This window comes from Ammospiza caudacuta, chromosome 14 (assembly GCF_027887145.1).
Source record: "Ammospiza caudacuta isolate bAmmCau1 chromosome 14, bAmmCau1.pri, whole genome shotgun sequence".
Lineage (NCBI taxonomy): Eukaryota > Metazoa > Chordata > Aves > Passeriformes > Passerellidae > Ammospiza > Ammospiza caudacuta.
Window position 1 is genome coordinate 942,080 of NC_080606.1, and position 12,823 is coordinate 954,902.

Sequence of the window (12,823 nt, forward strand, 5' to 3'; positions counted from 1 at the left end):
GTCTCTTGGCTTGCCCAGTGAGGGCTCATCCCAGGCACAGCATGTGCAGGGGGCACACGGGGCAGGTCTGCTCAGGGAGCGCCGCTGCCTTGTGGCATGGGGCCTGGGGCTGTCAGCAGGGGGTCATTTCAGGATTTCATTCAACCTTGGGTGGGCATCCGTGCGCGCAGACGCGCCCCCCATCCCGCAGGGAGCTGGTCCGGCAGGTCCGGTTCGGCAGGGGGTGAGCTTGGGACAGGAGGTGTTTCTGCGGCCGGTGCCAGCTCCCTCTGTGTGCGCGTTTCGCTTCCTCTCCGCTCGCCGTGGAGCAGCGTGAGCCTGGCTCACACCACGGCAATGTCCCCAAGCCGCACGCGCCGGCAGCGAGCGGCCCAGCACCGAGGGCAGGCCGGGCACTCGCTTGAAGCCGGCGGCGCTCGGTGCGGGCACTGCGGCACACGGCTCCGGCCGGGGGCTCGGGGCGCTCTCAGGATCGGCCTCGGCCCCAGGTTCGCTGCCCTCGCCCTCCGGCGTGCTCGGTGCTCCGGACCCGCGGCGGCAGCTGCCGCTGTGCCTGTGCCCGTTGCCATGGCTGCTCTGCTGATGGCGCATCGCCTGCTGCCGCCGTTACATCATTCCTGACAGTGCTCCGCGCTGGCACAGGGTCCGAGCGGCTCCAGCCGTGCCCCCGGCACCTCCTGCACGTGGGGAGCGAGCCTGAGAGGCAGAAGTTTGGCAGTGAATTCAAGCGAGAGGCATCGTTTCAACAGGAGCTTCAGCCTGGATTGAAACAGCTCTGATGGCTCTGTCAAATATCTCCTTGTGGATTCGGGATGCCTGGGCTGTGGGTGAGTAGGGATGCTGGCATGGAGCAGGGGTGACTCAGGAGATACTGAGGGGCTGGGGATCCTGCAGGGATGCCGTTCCTGCAGGAGAGTAGAGCTCAGCTGCCCTTCAAGCGAACTGCCCTGGAATTCAGCTTCAGTCCTTGTGTACCTGCCATGGCCACGACACTGAGCCTGGACACTGGCTCACGCTCAGCAGGACTCCGAAGCTGCAGCATCTGCTGCAGCTGGTGGTGCTGAGTCTGGGAACATTCCAGGCAGATGTCCATTGGCAGGCAGGGTAGGGGATGCCGCCTCCTCCTCTCTGCACGCCCTGGGGCCAGGAGGGCACTGGTGCCAGCAGGGAGTCTGGTGAACCCCCAGCCAGATATGCCTCAGTTTCCCTCAGCAGCAAGGCTGGCCAGGCTCAGGTCTAGACTACTGGGGTTGGTGGGATGGAGCTGTCCCTCTGGCTCTGCTGTGCCAGGATGCCTTTATCTCCTGCAGGCATTTGCCACAGGGTTGGAGCCCCTCAGAGGTATTTTGTGCTCTGAGCCTGTCGCTGATAAGTGTGGTGGGAGGGTCACTGCCAAGGGCATTGGCTCAGCTCAGCTCCACTATCCCAGCCGGCCGCTGTCTCCTCTTGCCGGACACTCCTGCTTGGCTGGGGCATCCCGTGCCCACAGATGGCTGTGGCACCTGGGCTTCCTTCTCACAGCCTGCCCTTGTAGTGAGCCTGCATCAGGCTTCTCCCAAACACTGCCTGTCCCTCGGGAGCACCGTGGCAGTGAATCAGGACTGCTGGCTCCTTACATCCGTCGCCGAGCTGCCGTGCGGTGCTGGGCTTGGCGTGCTACTCCCAAAACACCCTCAGAGCCACTGCTCACGAAGCACCCTCGGAGTGGCTGCTCCCAGGGAGCCAAAGCCTCAGGGTGCTGCTCGCTCTGGCACAGTGCTGTCCTTGCAGTGCACGTTTGGGCCATCTGGGTGCCAGGAGAGTGCTCAGCTCATGGGTTCTTGCCCCCACCCCTTCTCCCCTGCTGGGGAGATGGAGCCCACGATGCCTATGCCTTGGTGATGCCAGCACCTTGGCAATGCCAGCAGCCCAGCAGTGCCTGCACCACAGCCCACACCGGCTCAGGACCGCGCTGTGCCACTCACAGTCCCAAATAAGCGTGTGTCAGCAAACAGGGGAAGGCTCCACAGGGGAGGACCCCGGCACTGCGTGTTCCCCTTCTGGCCGAAGCTGCCCCTAGGCAGGGCAGGGTGCTGGGCGTGGGTGCTGCCCCGTTTCCGCCGCGCCCAGGGCGGCCCCGGGTTTGGTGCTGTGGTTTCCCCACGTGGTCGGCGCCTGAGGTGATGGCAGGGGTGACTCGGCAGCAGAGGCGAGGAGCGGAGGTGAGCTCTCGTATTCGGGGCACGGCATCAGGGGCTTGGAGAGCTGCAGGGGCTGCTCAGGATGTCCCTGAGCCCTCGGTGGGGGGTGGCTGCAGGGGGATATGTGGGCAGAAGGTGAGGAGCATCACCTGTGCTGAGGCCAAAGGCTGGGGCTGCGTGAGCCAGGCAGAGGGTGCAGCAAGCCAGGATTTGGGGTGCACCATTGGGCTGTTCTCAGAAATGACAGGGCAGCACTGGATCCCCCACCTCGCCAAAACCAGCAGGGTCCGGAGTCTGGTTGTGGGGTCAGGAGTCTGCAGAGGGGAAAGTGTGGTCTCTGCCCCTGGCACTGGGCGTCAGGTTTTTGGGGAGATGTCCAACCTTACCCTGTGCATGGCACACACATGCACACATGCGCCCCAACACCTCTTGGTTGGTATGGAAACAAGTCAAATTATTTAGAGGAGGAGGAATGGAAAAAAAAAAAAGGAAAAAAACCCAGTGTTCCCAGTGTGAAGGCCTGTCGTTATGGAAACAAATCATAAAAGTAACTAGGGTGGGGACATGGCACCTTGCTTTGGGTGCTGGGCGTTGTGCAGGCTCCATCAGCTGGGGGAAGGGTGGGCATGAGGGCACCCAGGGGCACAGGTGTTGTAAGCAGGAGGGCATCTGGGGGCAGGAAGGCACATGGGGGCAGGATGGCACGAGCAGCAGGGGGGATGCTTATGATGAAGTGCAGATGAGCTGGACCACAGCTGCCTGACCAATGGGGGCCAAGGGAAATGTGGCTTGTGCTGGGGGTCCCACACATGTTTTGGGGCCATTCCCCTTCCCAGGTATGTGGGATTGCTTCTACTGCCTCAGCTGGGGCCTGGCATGGAGCAGGCTTTGGCAGCAGGCATGGTGTGTTCCTGGGGCCAGGCACTGTGCTGCAGGTGCTAGAGGGAAAGTGTTTGTCACACACTGGTAGTCAGAGCGTCTCAGCTGATGGGGATGGGGACAAGACCATGCAGCGGAGGATGAGCCCTAAATCTCCAGGGATGAGACCCTGGGCATCCATATCCCTGTGTAAAGCTCACAGAGACCCACTCTGTGCCTGACAGGGTGTGGGTCCCCTTGGAGGCAGTGTGCCAGTGGTGGCACTCCTTTGAATCCATGCTTGGTACAAACCCATATCCACTCAGAGCAGCGCAGCCAGGGCTGCAGTGTTCCCATGGCAAAGCACGTTTGTGGGAGCAGCGCTCAGCTCCCCACAGAGCCAGTTCACTGCTGAGCCCAGATCCTGCTCCTAGGGACTTTTCCACCCATCAGGGTGTTTCAGAGGGTCTGAGCAATCCTCACAGAGGTTTCCTTCCCTGGAGAGCTTTGGGGGTGCCCGTGCCAGGGAAGGGCATGTGGGCCCCAAGCTGGAGTGCAATGGAAGTGGTGGGTCCCTGGCTCCTGCCTTTCAGTTGCAACTTCTGCTCCTCTACAGCCAGGATGTTGCTCCACCACAGCGTGCAGCGTTTCCTGCGCCCAGGCGCGGTTAGGCACGGGTGGCAGGGCTGGTTTCCTTCCCCAATTTCAGCCAGCTCCCTTCTTGGCAGCCCTCAGGGACTATCCAGTCCCCAGAGTGGTGGCAGCATTGAGGGCTGGTCCCAGCAGGCAGCAGCCTGCCAGGGTGGGATGCAGCCACATCCTGGCATTCCTGGAGAGCTGGGGTGGGATGAGCATTGTGCTGGCACCGTACTATCCCACGGCAGCACCCGCAGGAAAGCCGTCCCCCACCTGCCTCTGATCCCACTCTCCTCTGCCTGCAGCCACCTCTAACCTGGACCTCGAGAGCAAGAAAGCCGCCCCCGCCAAGCTGCCATGGCAGCAGCCTGTGAACGTCTTCCTGGCAGCTGGGCGCCCACCGGGCATGGAGCAGCTGCACCAGGAGGCCCAGCTCAACCTCCAGAGCTTGCTGCAAGGTAGCAAGGAGAGGGGCTGGAGTAGTGAGCTGGGGGAGGGTGGTGGGTGGGTGCTCCCCGGGCTAGGTGACCACCATGAGACTGAGCTCATCTCCCACACGCATGTCCAAGCCATTCCTTGGACCCCACCAAGCTGCAGGAGTTGGGTCCTGGGGGTCCCAGCCTCCAGCAGTCCCTCACTGATCTCTGCTCCCAAGTCACGGCTGCAGGTGCCAAAGCAACTGGGACCGCGTTTGCCTGCTAGGGCCACTGATGCCAGTGGGGCCACCAGGGCACCCACGAGCCCCTGCACAGCACAGTTCTCACGAGGGCCTAAGGGACCTGCCACTGATCGGCCTAACTTGACCAACGTGGCCAGTGGTTTTGTTTCCTTCCAGTCTCTGGCCCAGGCTGTCACGTGGCCCTGGCTCAGATGCTCCTCAGGCATCAGATGAGATCAGCAGCCCAGCCATCCCCCAGCTTGTAATCTCATTAAGTCAGCCTGAGCAGCCCTGCTTTCTGCCAGTCCATAGCCACCAGCATTAATTAGCTCAACAATTACAGGACGGGGATGCACTGAGTTCTGGCTGTCCCCAGTGGGGCTGTGTCTCAGTGGGACTCACCGCATCACTTGACTGCATCTCGGGAGGAGTGGGGCAAGCTGCTGGCATCTTTGCACTTCTTCAGTTCCCCTCCTTGGGGTCTCCCTTCCTCACCTTCTGAGCTGCCTGTCCTGAGCAGGGATGGCCAGCTAGGCTGGGGACAGCCAGAGGGGACAGTCACCATCCCTTCACATGCCCCCTGCTCCAGGACCTGGCAGCAGGAGCAGGGTCCCAGGTGCTGTTTTTCTTGCAGAGGAGTATGAGGAGCAGTACACCGAGAGCAGGGTCACTGGGCAGACCTTCCGCGCTGCTGGTCACCCGCCCTCCGACACCTCCCCTGAACCATCACCTCGACCCCCACCTGCCAAGCGCCTTGAGTTCGTGCTTATGGTGAGTTCTGAGGTGGCAGGGCGGGCAGCAAGTCCCTGTTTGTGTTCCACCCTTGTCCCTTTAGTGGCTGATGTGCCTTTCTCCCCGTAGCCCCCGAGCCAGCGAGCGGCCGAAGAGGAGACCACCAGCAGCACTGTGCTCAGTGCTCGGCCTCCTGACACCTCCCTGAGCCTCCCCACCAGTCCAGACAAGCAGCAACCCTGGCCCAGCGCTTTCCCCTTGCCCCCTGAGGAGGAGAAGCAGTGGCACCAGCCCAGCTCCATCCAGACCAACATTGTCCCCATCAATGTCTCCGGTAGGGCAGCACCCCATGGCAAGGTGGGGGCACACGGGGTGCAGGCAGAGATGCACCCCAGCAGCCATCTGGGGCAGGGGACGGGTGGTGGGAGGGGGCTATGGCTGCAAGCTGTGTTCCTGTGGGTTAGGTGGGCACCAGGGCAGAGAGGGGACAGCAGGGCCATGCTGGCATCCATCACTCCCAGCCATCTCTCATGCCATCTGCAACTTTGTGCGTCCGGTCCGCTGGCCATGTTGCTGGCGGGTCTCACATCCCTGATGTAATGTCCAGCCAGTCAGGTCTGTTGTTATCTGGGCTCTCACCACATACTGTGCACCCTGCCTGACTCACCTGTCTCTCCTGTCTGTCCATCTGCTCATCCTCTCAGGGCCGCAGCTCCCAGCAGCACAGTCCTGCCCAGTCCTTGCAGACACAGGTGCCATGCTCTGGCCCAGGTCAGAGTCAGGGGCTAGTGACTGGGTGAGGTGCCCCTTCTGAAGGGCAAAGGTGTCTCTCTGCACTTTCCCTCCACCATGGAGAGCTGTGCCAGGGCCACATTGGTCCCTTTCCCTCTCCATGCCTCATGTACCCATCCCCAGTCTGGCTCAGCTCAGTGGTGTAGGGCCCAGCCTCACCAGCCCAGACTAGTGCCTGTCACGCAGTGCAGGGCTGGTCTCTGTGGCTTTCCATCCATCCCACTTCCATCTGCAGCATTCCCACCGTGCCTCCATTTCCCCCGTGCTCACCTCACATGGCTCACACCATCGTCCTGCGTCCCACACTCCCACCTGTGTCACCATGCCAGGCTGGGGACACACAGAGAACACGGGCGATGGAGGGGCTGAGCTCCCGGCCCAGCAGCGGCTCCGGCACTGCCCGTACGCTGTTTGTTTTGGCTACAGGGCAGCACTTTGCTAGGCTTGCGAGTGCTCGTCACTCCCTGTTTAACACAGAGACTGCGATGAACCCAAAGTCCACCCTGCGGCGTAGACGGACCATTATTGGATTCCCTAACCTGTCCCTGCGAGACCAAGGTGACGGCAAGAACCGCGCAGGCTGCACCCGGGCAGGGCTGGCAACCTCCAGAGCTGCCCTGATAGTGGCACAGCATCCCGAGGCTGGCAGCCAGCCCAGGCACAGACCCCTGGGCTCCGGGGACACCCAGACCACGGGGAGGTGCAGGCACCACACTGACTCTGCGCCCTCCCAAGGCACTGAGGTGCTGGGCTCACTGGTGACTCTGGGCTGGCCTGGGGCTGGCATGGCATCAGGGACAGCCCCTTCATCCTGAGTCAGGATTCTGAGGCAGGAGTCACCCAGCCTCGGCTCCAAGAAGGAGGGCTCCCTGTGCCCATTTCCCCATGGGCAGACCCTGTCTCAGGCTGCCATGGCTGTGGGGCACACACCTGGCCAGGTCTTTGCTGGGGCTGGCAAGCTGGCCATGCCATGTGAGAGTGGCTGGAGTGCTTCCAGGCTGGCATTGGACCCCTGGGAACAGCAGCCACTGTGGCTCAGGGGCTCTGTCCTGCTGTCCCCTATGGAAGGTGCAGAGAAATCAGAGCCAGCCTCTCTCTGAAGGGAAGTAGAGACAGGGAGAGAAGCCATGACACCAGCTGCTCCAAGGCAGTTTTCACGGGGTAGGAGGAAGGTTTCTTCCCATGACAGTGGTCAGACCATCAACAGGATGGTCACGGCTCCTCCTTGGAGTCTGTCAGACCTCAGCCCACCACAGCCTTGAGCATCCCTGTCTGCTGGGGGTGTTCAGAGTGGGGTTGCTGGCTCCTGTGATGGGGTGGCACTGTGAGCCACCACGTCCCTCTCTGTCCCAGCTGGCAATGCCTGACCTGGCTCCTCCTGAACCCCATCTGACTCCCCACCATGGAGCAGCACCAGGGCAACACTTTGGTTGCCATGGGACTGATGTCCCCATGGGTAGAGCCTCCTGCTGTGGCTGCTTATTTGCCCCTGGCACATTCCAGCGTGCCATCAGACCCACATTTTATGCCTGGGCAGAGGTGCAGCCTCCAGACTGGCCACAGGCTGGGACAGCATGCAGAGGAGGGCCATGTCCCTGTGAGGGAGGCGGGATGGTGCTCACCAGGCTGTGTCTCTCCCCGCAGGCAGTGCCAACGGCCCCACCTCCAGCACACACGCGCCCATCGATGAGTCCCTGTCCTGCAGCTTTGTGCCTGAGACCACGAGCAGGGGCACTGCGCCCCAGGAGATCAGCGCTCGTCCGCCCCTCTCAGCCCCACTGAGGAAGACCTTCAGTGACCTCGGGGCCCTTCGCTGCCAGCTACCTGCTGCCATGGATGGGGCAGCCAACCCCTGTGCCAGTGCCTGCAATGGGACACAGGGCACCCCTTTTTCTCCTCCCTGGACCCCCGTGGGTTATGGGAGCCCCCCCAGCTTTACCACTGGCCCAGGCAAGGGGCCCACCTGCACCTCGCCAGGCAGCTTCATTCCATCGCCCAGCCCAGGTTCACCCGCCGCCTCCACCTCCTTCTTCATCGCCACAGAAGAGCGCATGGGCACCAATGGGCCCAGCTTTTTCTCTGGCCCAGTGCCTGCTTCCCCAGCCAGCTCCAGGTGCATCCAGGGAGCCAAGGGGAATTTCTTGCCAGGAAGCCAAGAGGAGCTGGAGCCAGCGGCAGGGCCAGCGCAGCTGGAGGTGGAGCGGGCAGGGTGCCGGTTCCGTGAGCGGTCACTGTCGGTGCCCACTGACTCGGGGTCCCTCTGCTCTGTGGACATCACGTATGCTGAGACCCGGCGGGGCAGCGCCAACTACGCCCTGGGCTACCCCAGCGCCAGCTCCGAGGGCAGCACCAGCACCGACAACATCTCCCTGGGGCTGGAGCCTGAGGGGCAGCGGCGGCGGCGCTCCAAGAGCATCTCCCTGAAGAAGGCCAAGAAGAAGCCCTCGCCACCCACGCGCAGCGTCTCACTGATCAAAGAGGGGCCGGATGGTGATGAGGGGCTCAGTGCGGCACTGCCCAAGGACCAGCGGCCCAAGAGCCTGTGCATCCCACCAGAGCTCCAGGGTCACCGGCTGGTGCACGCCGACCCTCAGGGGAGTGCAGGCAGGGAGCCCAACAGCACAACCACCCCCCACCAGTGGCATCTCACAGACTGGAGGGCTGGCAGTGATCCCTACCAATCCCTCTCTGGCTCAAGCACAACCACAGGGACCACGGCTGTTGAGTGTGCCAAGACACGGGGCAGCTCTGAGTCCCTCGTGTCTCCAGTCTCCAGGGCCACGACGCCCTCCCAGTTCTCTGCCGAGGCAGACCTCAAGACCTCCTCGCCAGGCAGGCCCACAGGGCTGATGTCCCCATCCAGCGGGTACTCCAGCCAGTCAGAGACCCCAACCCCCACCGTACCCACCTCCACCATCCTCGGGCACTCCCCGCACCAGGTGCGTGTGAGGCCACTGGTCCCCGAGAGGAAATCCTCTCTGCCCCCCACATCCCCCATGGAGAGGAGCCCCAAGGGCAGGCTGTCCTTCGACCTCCCACTGACTCCACCCGCCCACCTTGACCTCTCAGGGCTGAAGATCTCCCTGAAGGGGAAGACTAAGGTCAGCCGGCACCACTCTGACTCCACCTTTGGCACCAAGCTGGCCCAGAAGACCAGTCCCATCACACCCATCATGCCCGTGGTGACACAGTCCGACCTGCGCTCTGTCCGCCTCCGCTCCATCAGCCGCTCAGAGCCAGAGGACAGCGCTGATGGCCCAGAGCACACAGAGGAGCCAGCACACATCCCCTGCCCTGGGCCAGAGAGAAAAGTGAAGCCACCTGTGGCAGAGAAGCCACCCCTGGCCAGGCGCCCCCCGTGCATCCTGCCCAAGCCCCCAGTTCTGCGGGAGGAGGGTCCCCTGTCCCCCAAATCCCCACCAGGCACTACCGCCAAGGAGAAGGGGCTGGCACAGGATGCCTTTGTGGTGCGGCGGAGAGGGGAGCTGAGGAGGAGCTCAGCTCTGGGGGAGTCCCACTTGTCCCTGACCCCAGCGGGGCCCCGGCGACTCTCCCAGGGCAGCCTGGACGAGCTCCGGCCGGAGCGGAGCAGTGCCGAGGGGGAGCGCAGGAAGGCCAAGGTACCCCCGCCAGTGCCCAAAAAGCCCAGCGTGCTGTACCTGCCACTCATCCCAGCCCCAGCACAGCTGGGAGCTGGTGTGGGGGACCTGCCACCCACCCCCAGCCCCATCATCACCCTGGACACTGACCCCACCTGCTGCGACCCTGATGCTGAGGAGCCGCCATCCCCCAAGGCCGTGGGCACCACGCCTGCCAGCGAGCCTGCCTCAGAGCAAGGTGAGGGTCTCTCCACCACTGTGGTGGGATCACCCCAGGGATAATGGTGCTCCATGCTGCACAGGGGATTCACTGCTGTCTTCTCCCTGCCCACAGGCAGCTCAGCAGAAGCCGGCATGGAGGAGAAGAGCTTTGCCAGTGACAAGACAGCCGAGTCCATCGTGGAGGAGGACGATGAGGTGTTCACAACATCCCGCACTACGGAGGATCTCTTCACAGTGATCCACAGGTAAGGCTGGTGCATGCACCGGAGGGGACAGCCCCTGCACCTACTGTCACAGCTCTGGGTGTAGTGTCTCTCCACCATGACAGCTCCATTTTCCATACTGGGGCCAATGTTCATCCTTGGGGACAGCCCAGTCGCTGCTACCTTGAGCAGAGTGCAACCAGCAGGGAGAGTCCAGATTAGTCCTACCTGCCAGGAGCATCACCTGCCATGCCCATGTTATCACCTTGCCCCAGCGGAGCAGGCTGGGCACTACCATGCCCCTAGCTCTGGCACCTCACCCCAGCCCCAGACCCCTCCCACCCGTGTCCCTTTGGTGCCTAGGTCAAAGAGGAAGGTCTTGGGGCGGAAAGAGCCTGGTGACACCTTCAGCAGCCGACCCACCTCCCACTCACCTGTAAAGACTTCAAGCTCCCCAGCTGGTGAGTCTCTGGCAGCAGCAGGCAGCAGTGGGAAGTCTTCCAGCAGGAATGAGGATTTTAAAGCCCTGCTCCAGAAGAAGAGCAGCAAAACAAGCCCTGGTACTCGGCCATCTGCCGCCGAACTGCTCAAGACCACAAACCCGCTGGCCCGGAGGGTCATCACAGAGTTTGCCCCTGAGCTGGACGGTGCAAACAGCCCCAAAAGCCAGCCCTGACCACACAGGGGCTCCTCCAGCCGAGAGGAGAGAGCGCTGCAGAGAGAGAGCTGCTGCTGCAAAGGGCTGTCCTGGCTGCTGGGGAGCCCCTGTATCCTGCTGGGGGGTTCTTCTGCTTTTGTTCCTTACCTGGAGAGCTGCTGGCAGAGAGGCAGTGGCTGGAGCCCAAGCTCTCATGACTCTGGGCCCTTCCCATGGGAGAAGTTGCTGGAACTGGCCCTGGCTGAGCCAGCTCCTGGGATTGAAGGCACCTGCCCAGGAAGCAGAACAGGATGACAGCCCCTGGTGTTGCCTGATGCCTGGTGCAAAGCAGCTTGAGACTCTCTGGTCCCTTCGGCATGTGGTACTTTAAACAGATTTTCTAATGCACAGTGGTGGTGATGTTTGATTCTCTTCCCTTTGACATTGTACCTTGAGTTTCCCATGCAGAAATCCCCTGGTTGAATTCAGCTGGACACACAGATGCACTTTGGGAAGACACCAGGGGTTCAGCTGGATCTGCGGTTGCTTTTGAAGAGTCACAGGAGGTTCCCTGTCATTGCCCTGAACATCCTCCCTGTCACACAGGGAACTGGCAGCCAGCGTCCACAGCCAGCGCCACCACCTCAAGCCAAACCCCCACCCCTTGAAAGCCCCCAAAATGCTGCATTTTGGAGCTCCTCAGCTCAGTCCAAAAACAAACCTTGGGGTCTTCTCCACTACCAGTCCCCCCGGCCTCACTGCACAGGGGGTCTGGCAGCCACCCCACTCCCACGCCAGGGGTCCTGCACCCAGCTGCCAGCTGGGGCAATGAGGGTGCTGTGCCACAGGAAGGAAGCTCGTCCCCAGCTCTGCCTCCTGCATCTCCACAACAGACCCTGCGACAACTTCTCCTGCTGCCCTGGCCACCAGAGGTCCTGAGATGCTACCAAGATGGTGGCTGGAATCCAGATGGACTTCACCTGAGCCACCTCCCTGGTGGCTCCGGGGTCCCCCCAGGATTGCCCGCCACTCACCTGTGCCCACTGGCCACCAGGCAGCTGAGCAAGGCCGAGTGGGACACGTGCCATCAGGGCATGTGCACGGGGCCATGGAAGAGGGTTTGCACGTCCCCAGGTGGGATTTGTCCCCCTCACTCCCAGCTGCCTCTTCCTGGCCGGGCTCCAGCATGGGGGCCCAGCAGCCAGTAACAGAGGCTGTGGTGTGGGCTCAGGGCAGGGCAGGGAGGAAACACGAGCTCTGAGCAGGAGCATGGCCACACGCCCAGAGAAACAGGAAGGGCCAGCCACGGCTGACAAGGAAACAGAGTGTTTGGGGAAATTTATGCTTGATTTCTTGATGTATTTCCACACACTCCAGCCTTCCTGTGCTGCAGTGGGTCCAGGCAGCAGCAGGGCACCACAGCACTGCTTCAGCTGCCCCTCTGAGGGGCCTGGTCTGCTCTGGGGGGTCTCTGCCCCACCAGGAGCTCTGGGGAGCACAACCCAGGCAAACACTTCCCCATCCTTGCCACCACCCTGGATCTGATCCCACTGAGGCTCCAGTGGGTTCCCCTCCCTCCTGGTACTCACCCATCTCTCTCTTTCCTCTCCCAGGGCTGCAGATTTAAGCCTGTAATTAAGAGCCAGGCTGAGAAACTCAGGAAAAAAAATCACAAAAAAAGCTCCAATGAATGTCCACATTTCACCCTCATCCCATGGCCTCAGCTAGTGGCAGGGTGCTGGCGTGGGATGGGGCCAGGGCACAGCTTGGGAAGCTCTGGGGACAGGTACATTTTGCACATGACTGCTCAGGAAACCAGGGACAGAGTCGGTAAAGGGGGCTGGGGGCAAGCACAGGGCAGGGACCCCCCCCTGCAACACCCCCAGCACCACTGGCATCTGGAGTGGCCGATGCTGCTGGGGTGAAGTATCCAAGTGGACCAGAGGTCAGCTGTGGGACAGAGGTTGGCCATGAGATGGAGATCCTAATTTCCCTGGCCGGAGGAACGTGCTCTTGCTGGGGCTCTTCCTGGCTGAGCGCTCGTCTCTGGCCGCTCTCTCCCTGCTCCCCCTGGCTGCAGCTACTCCACTGGGAAGGCAGTGGGTTCCCGGGACGAGTCCGGCTGGCAGGACAGCCCTGCCCCGGCGTGCGGGCCGCCAAGGTGCCAACTATGGAATGTTGTACTTTTTATCTCGCCAGCTTGGTAAAGTGCTCCCTGCTGCCTGCCTGTGCCTGTTCTTCTTTGGGCTGCTGAGGGACCGGGGCTGGGGAGGTGGGCACCCCTTGACTGCCCTGGGAGAAGAACC

The 12,823-nt window shown here is 62.2% G+C and overlaps 1 protein-coding gene across 1 annotated transcript; it reads left to right on the forward strand.

The window, feature by feature from the left end:
* Nucleotides 1-723: 723 nt before the first annotated feature.
* On the forward strand, nucleotides 724-12,614 carry NHSL2 (NHS like 2). The gene is made up of 8 exons (XM_058814147.1): nucleotides 724-827; nucleotides 3,980-4,132; nucleotides 4,967-5,103; nucleotides 5,194-5,398; nucleotides 6,283-6,414; nucleotides 7,501-9,693; nucleotides 9,790-9,922; nucleotides 10,244-12,614. The coding sequence occupies exons 1-8, from the start codon at nucleotides 779-781 to the stop codon at nucleotides 10,554-10,556; spliced, it is 3,315 nt and encodes a 1,104-aa protein (XP_058670130.1). The 5' UTR covers nucleotides 724-778; the 3' UTR covers nucleotides 10,557-12,614.
* The last annotated feature ends 209 nt before the right edge of the window (nucleotides 12,615-12,823 follow it).

Excerpts from the sequence above, each read along its gene's own strand:
- NHSL2 (XM_058814147.1), top strand. The coding sequence starts at position 779 with ATGGCTCTGTCAAATATCTCCTTGTGGATTCGGGATGCCTGGGCTGTG. Across the intron at positions 4,133-4,966 it reads CCTCCAGAGCTTGCTGCAAG|AGGAGTATGAGGAGCAGTAC; the intron begins GTAGCAAGGAGA and ends TTTTTCTTGCAG. Across the intron at positions 5,104-5,193 it reads GCCTTGAGTTCGTGCTTATG|CCCCCGAGCCAGCGAGCGGC; the intron begins GTGAGTTCTGAG and ends TTCTCCCCGTAG.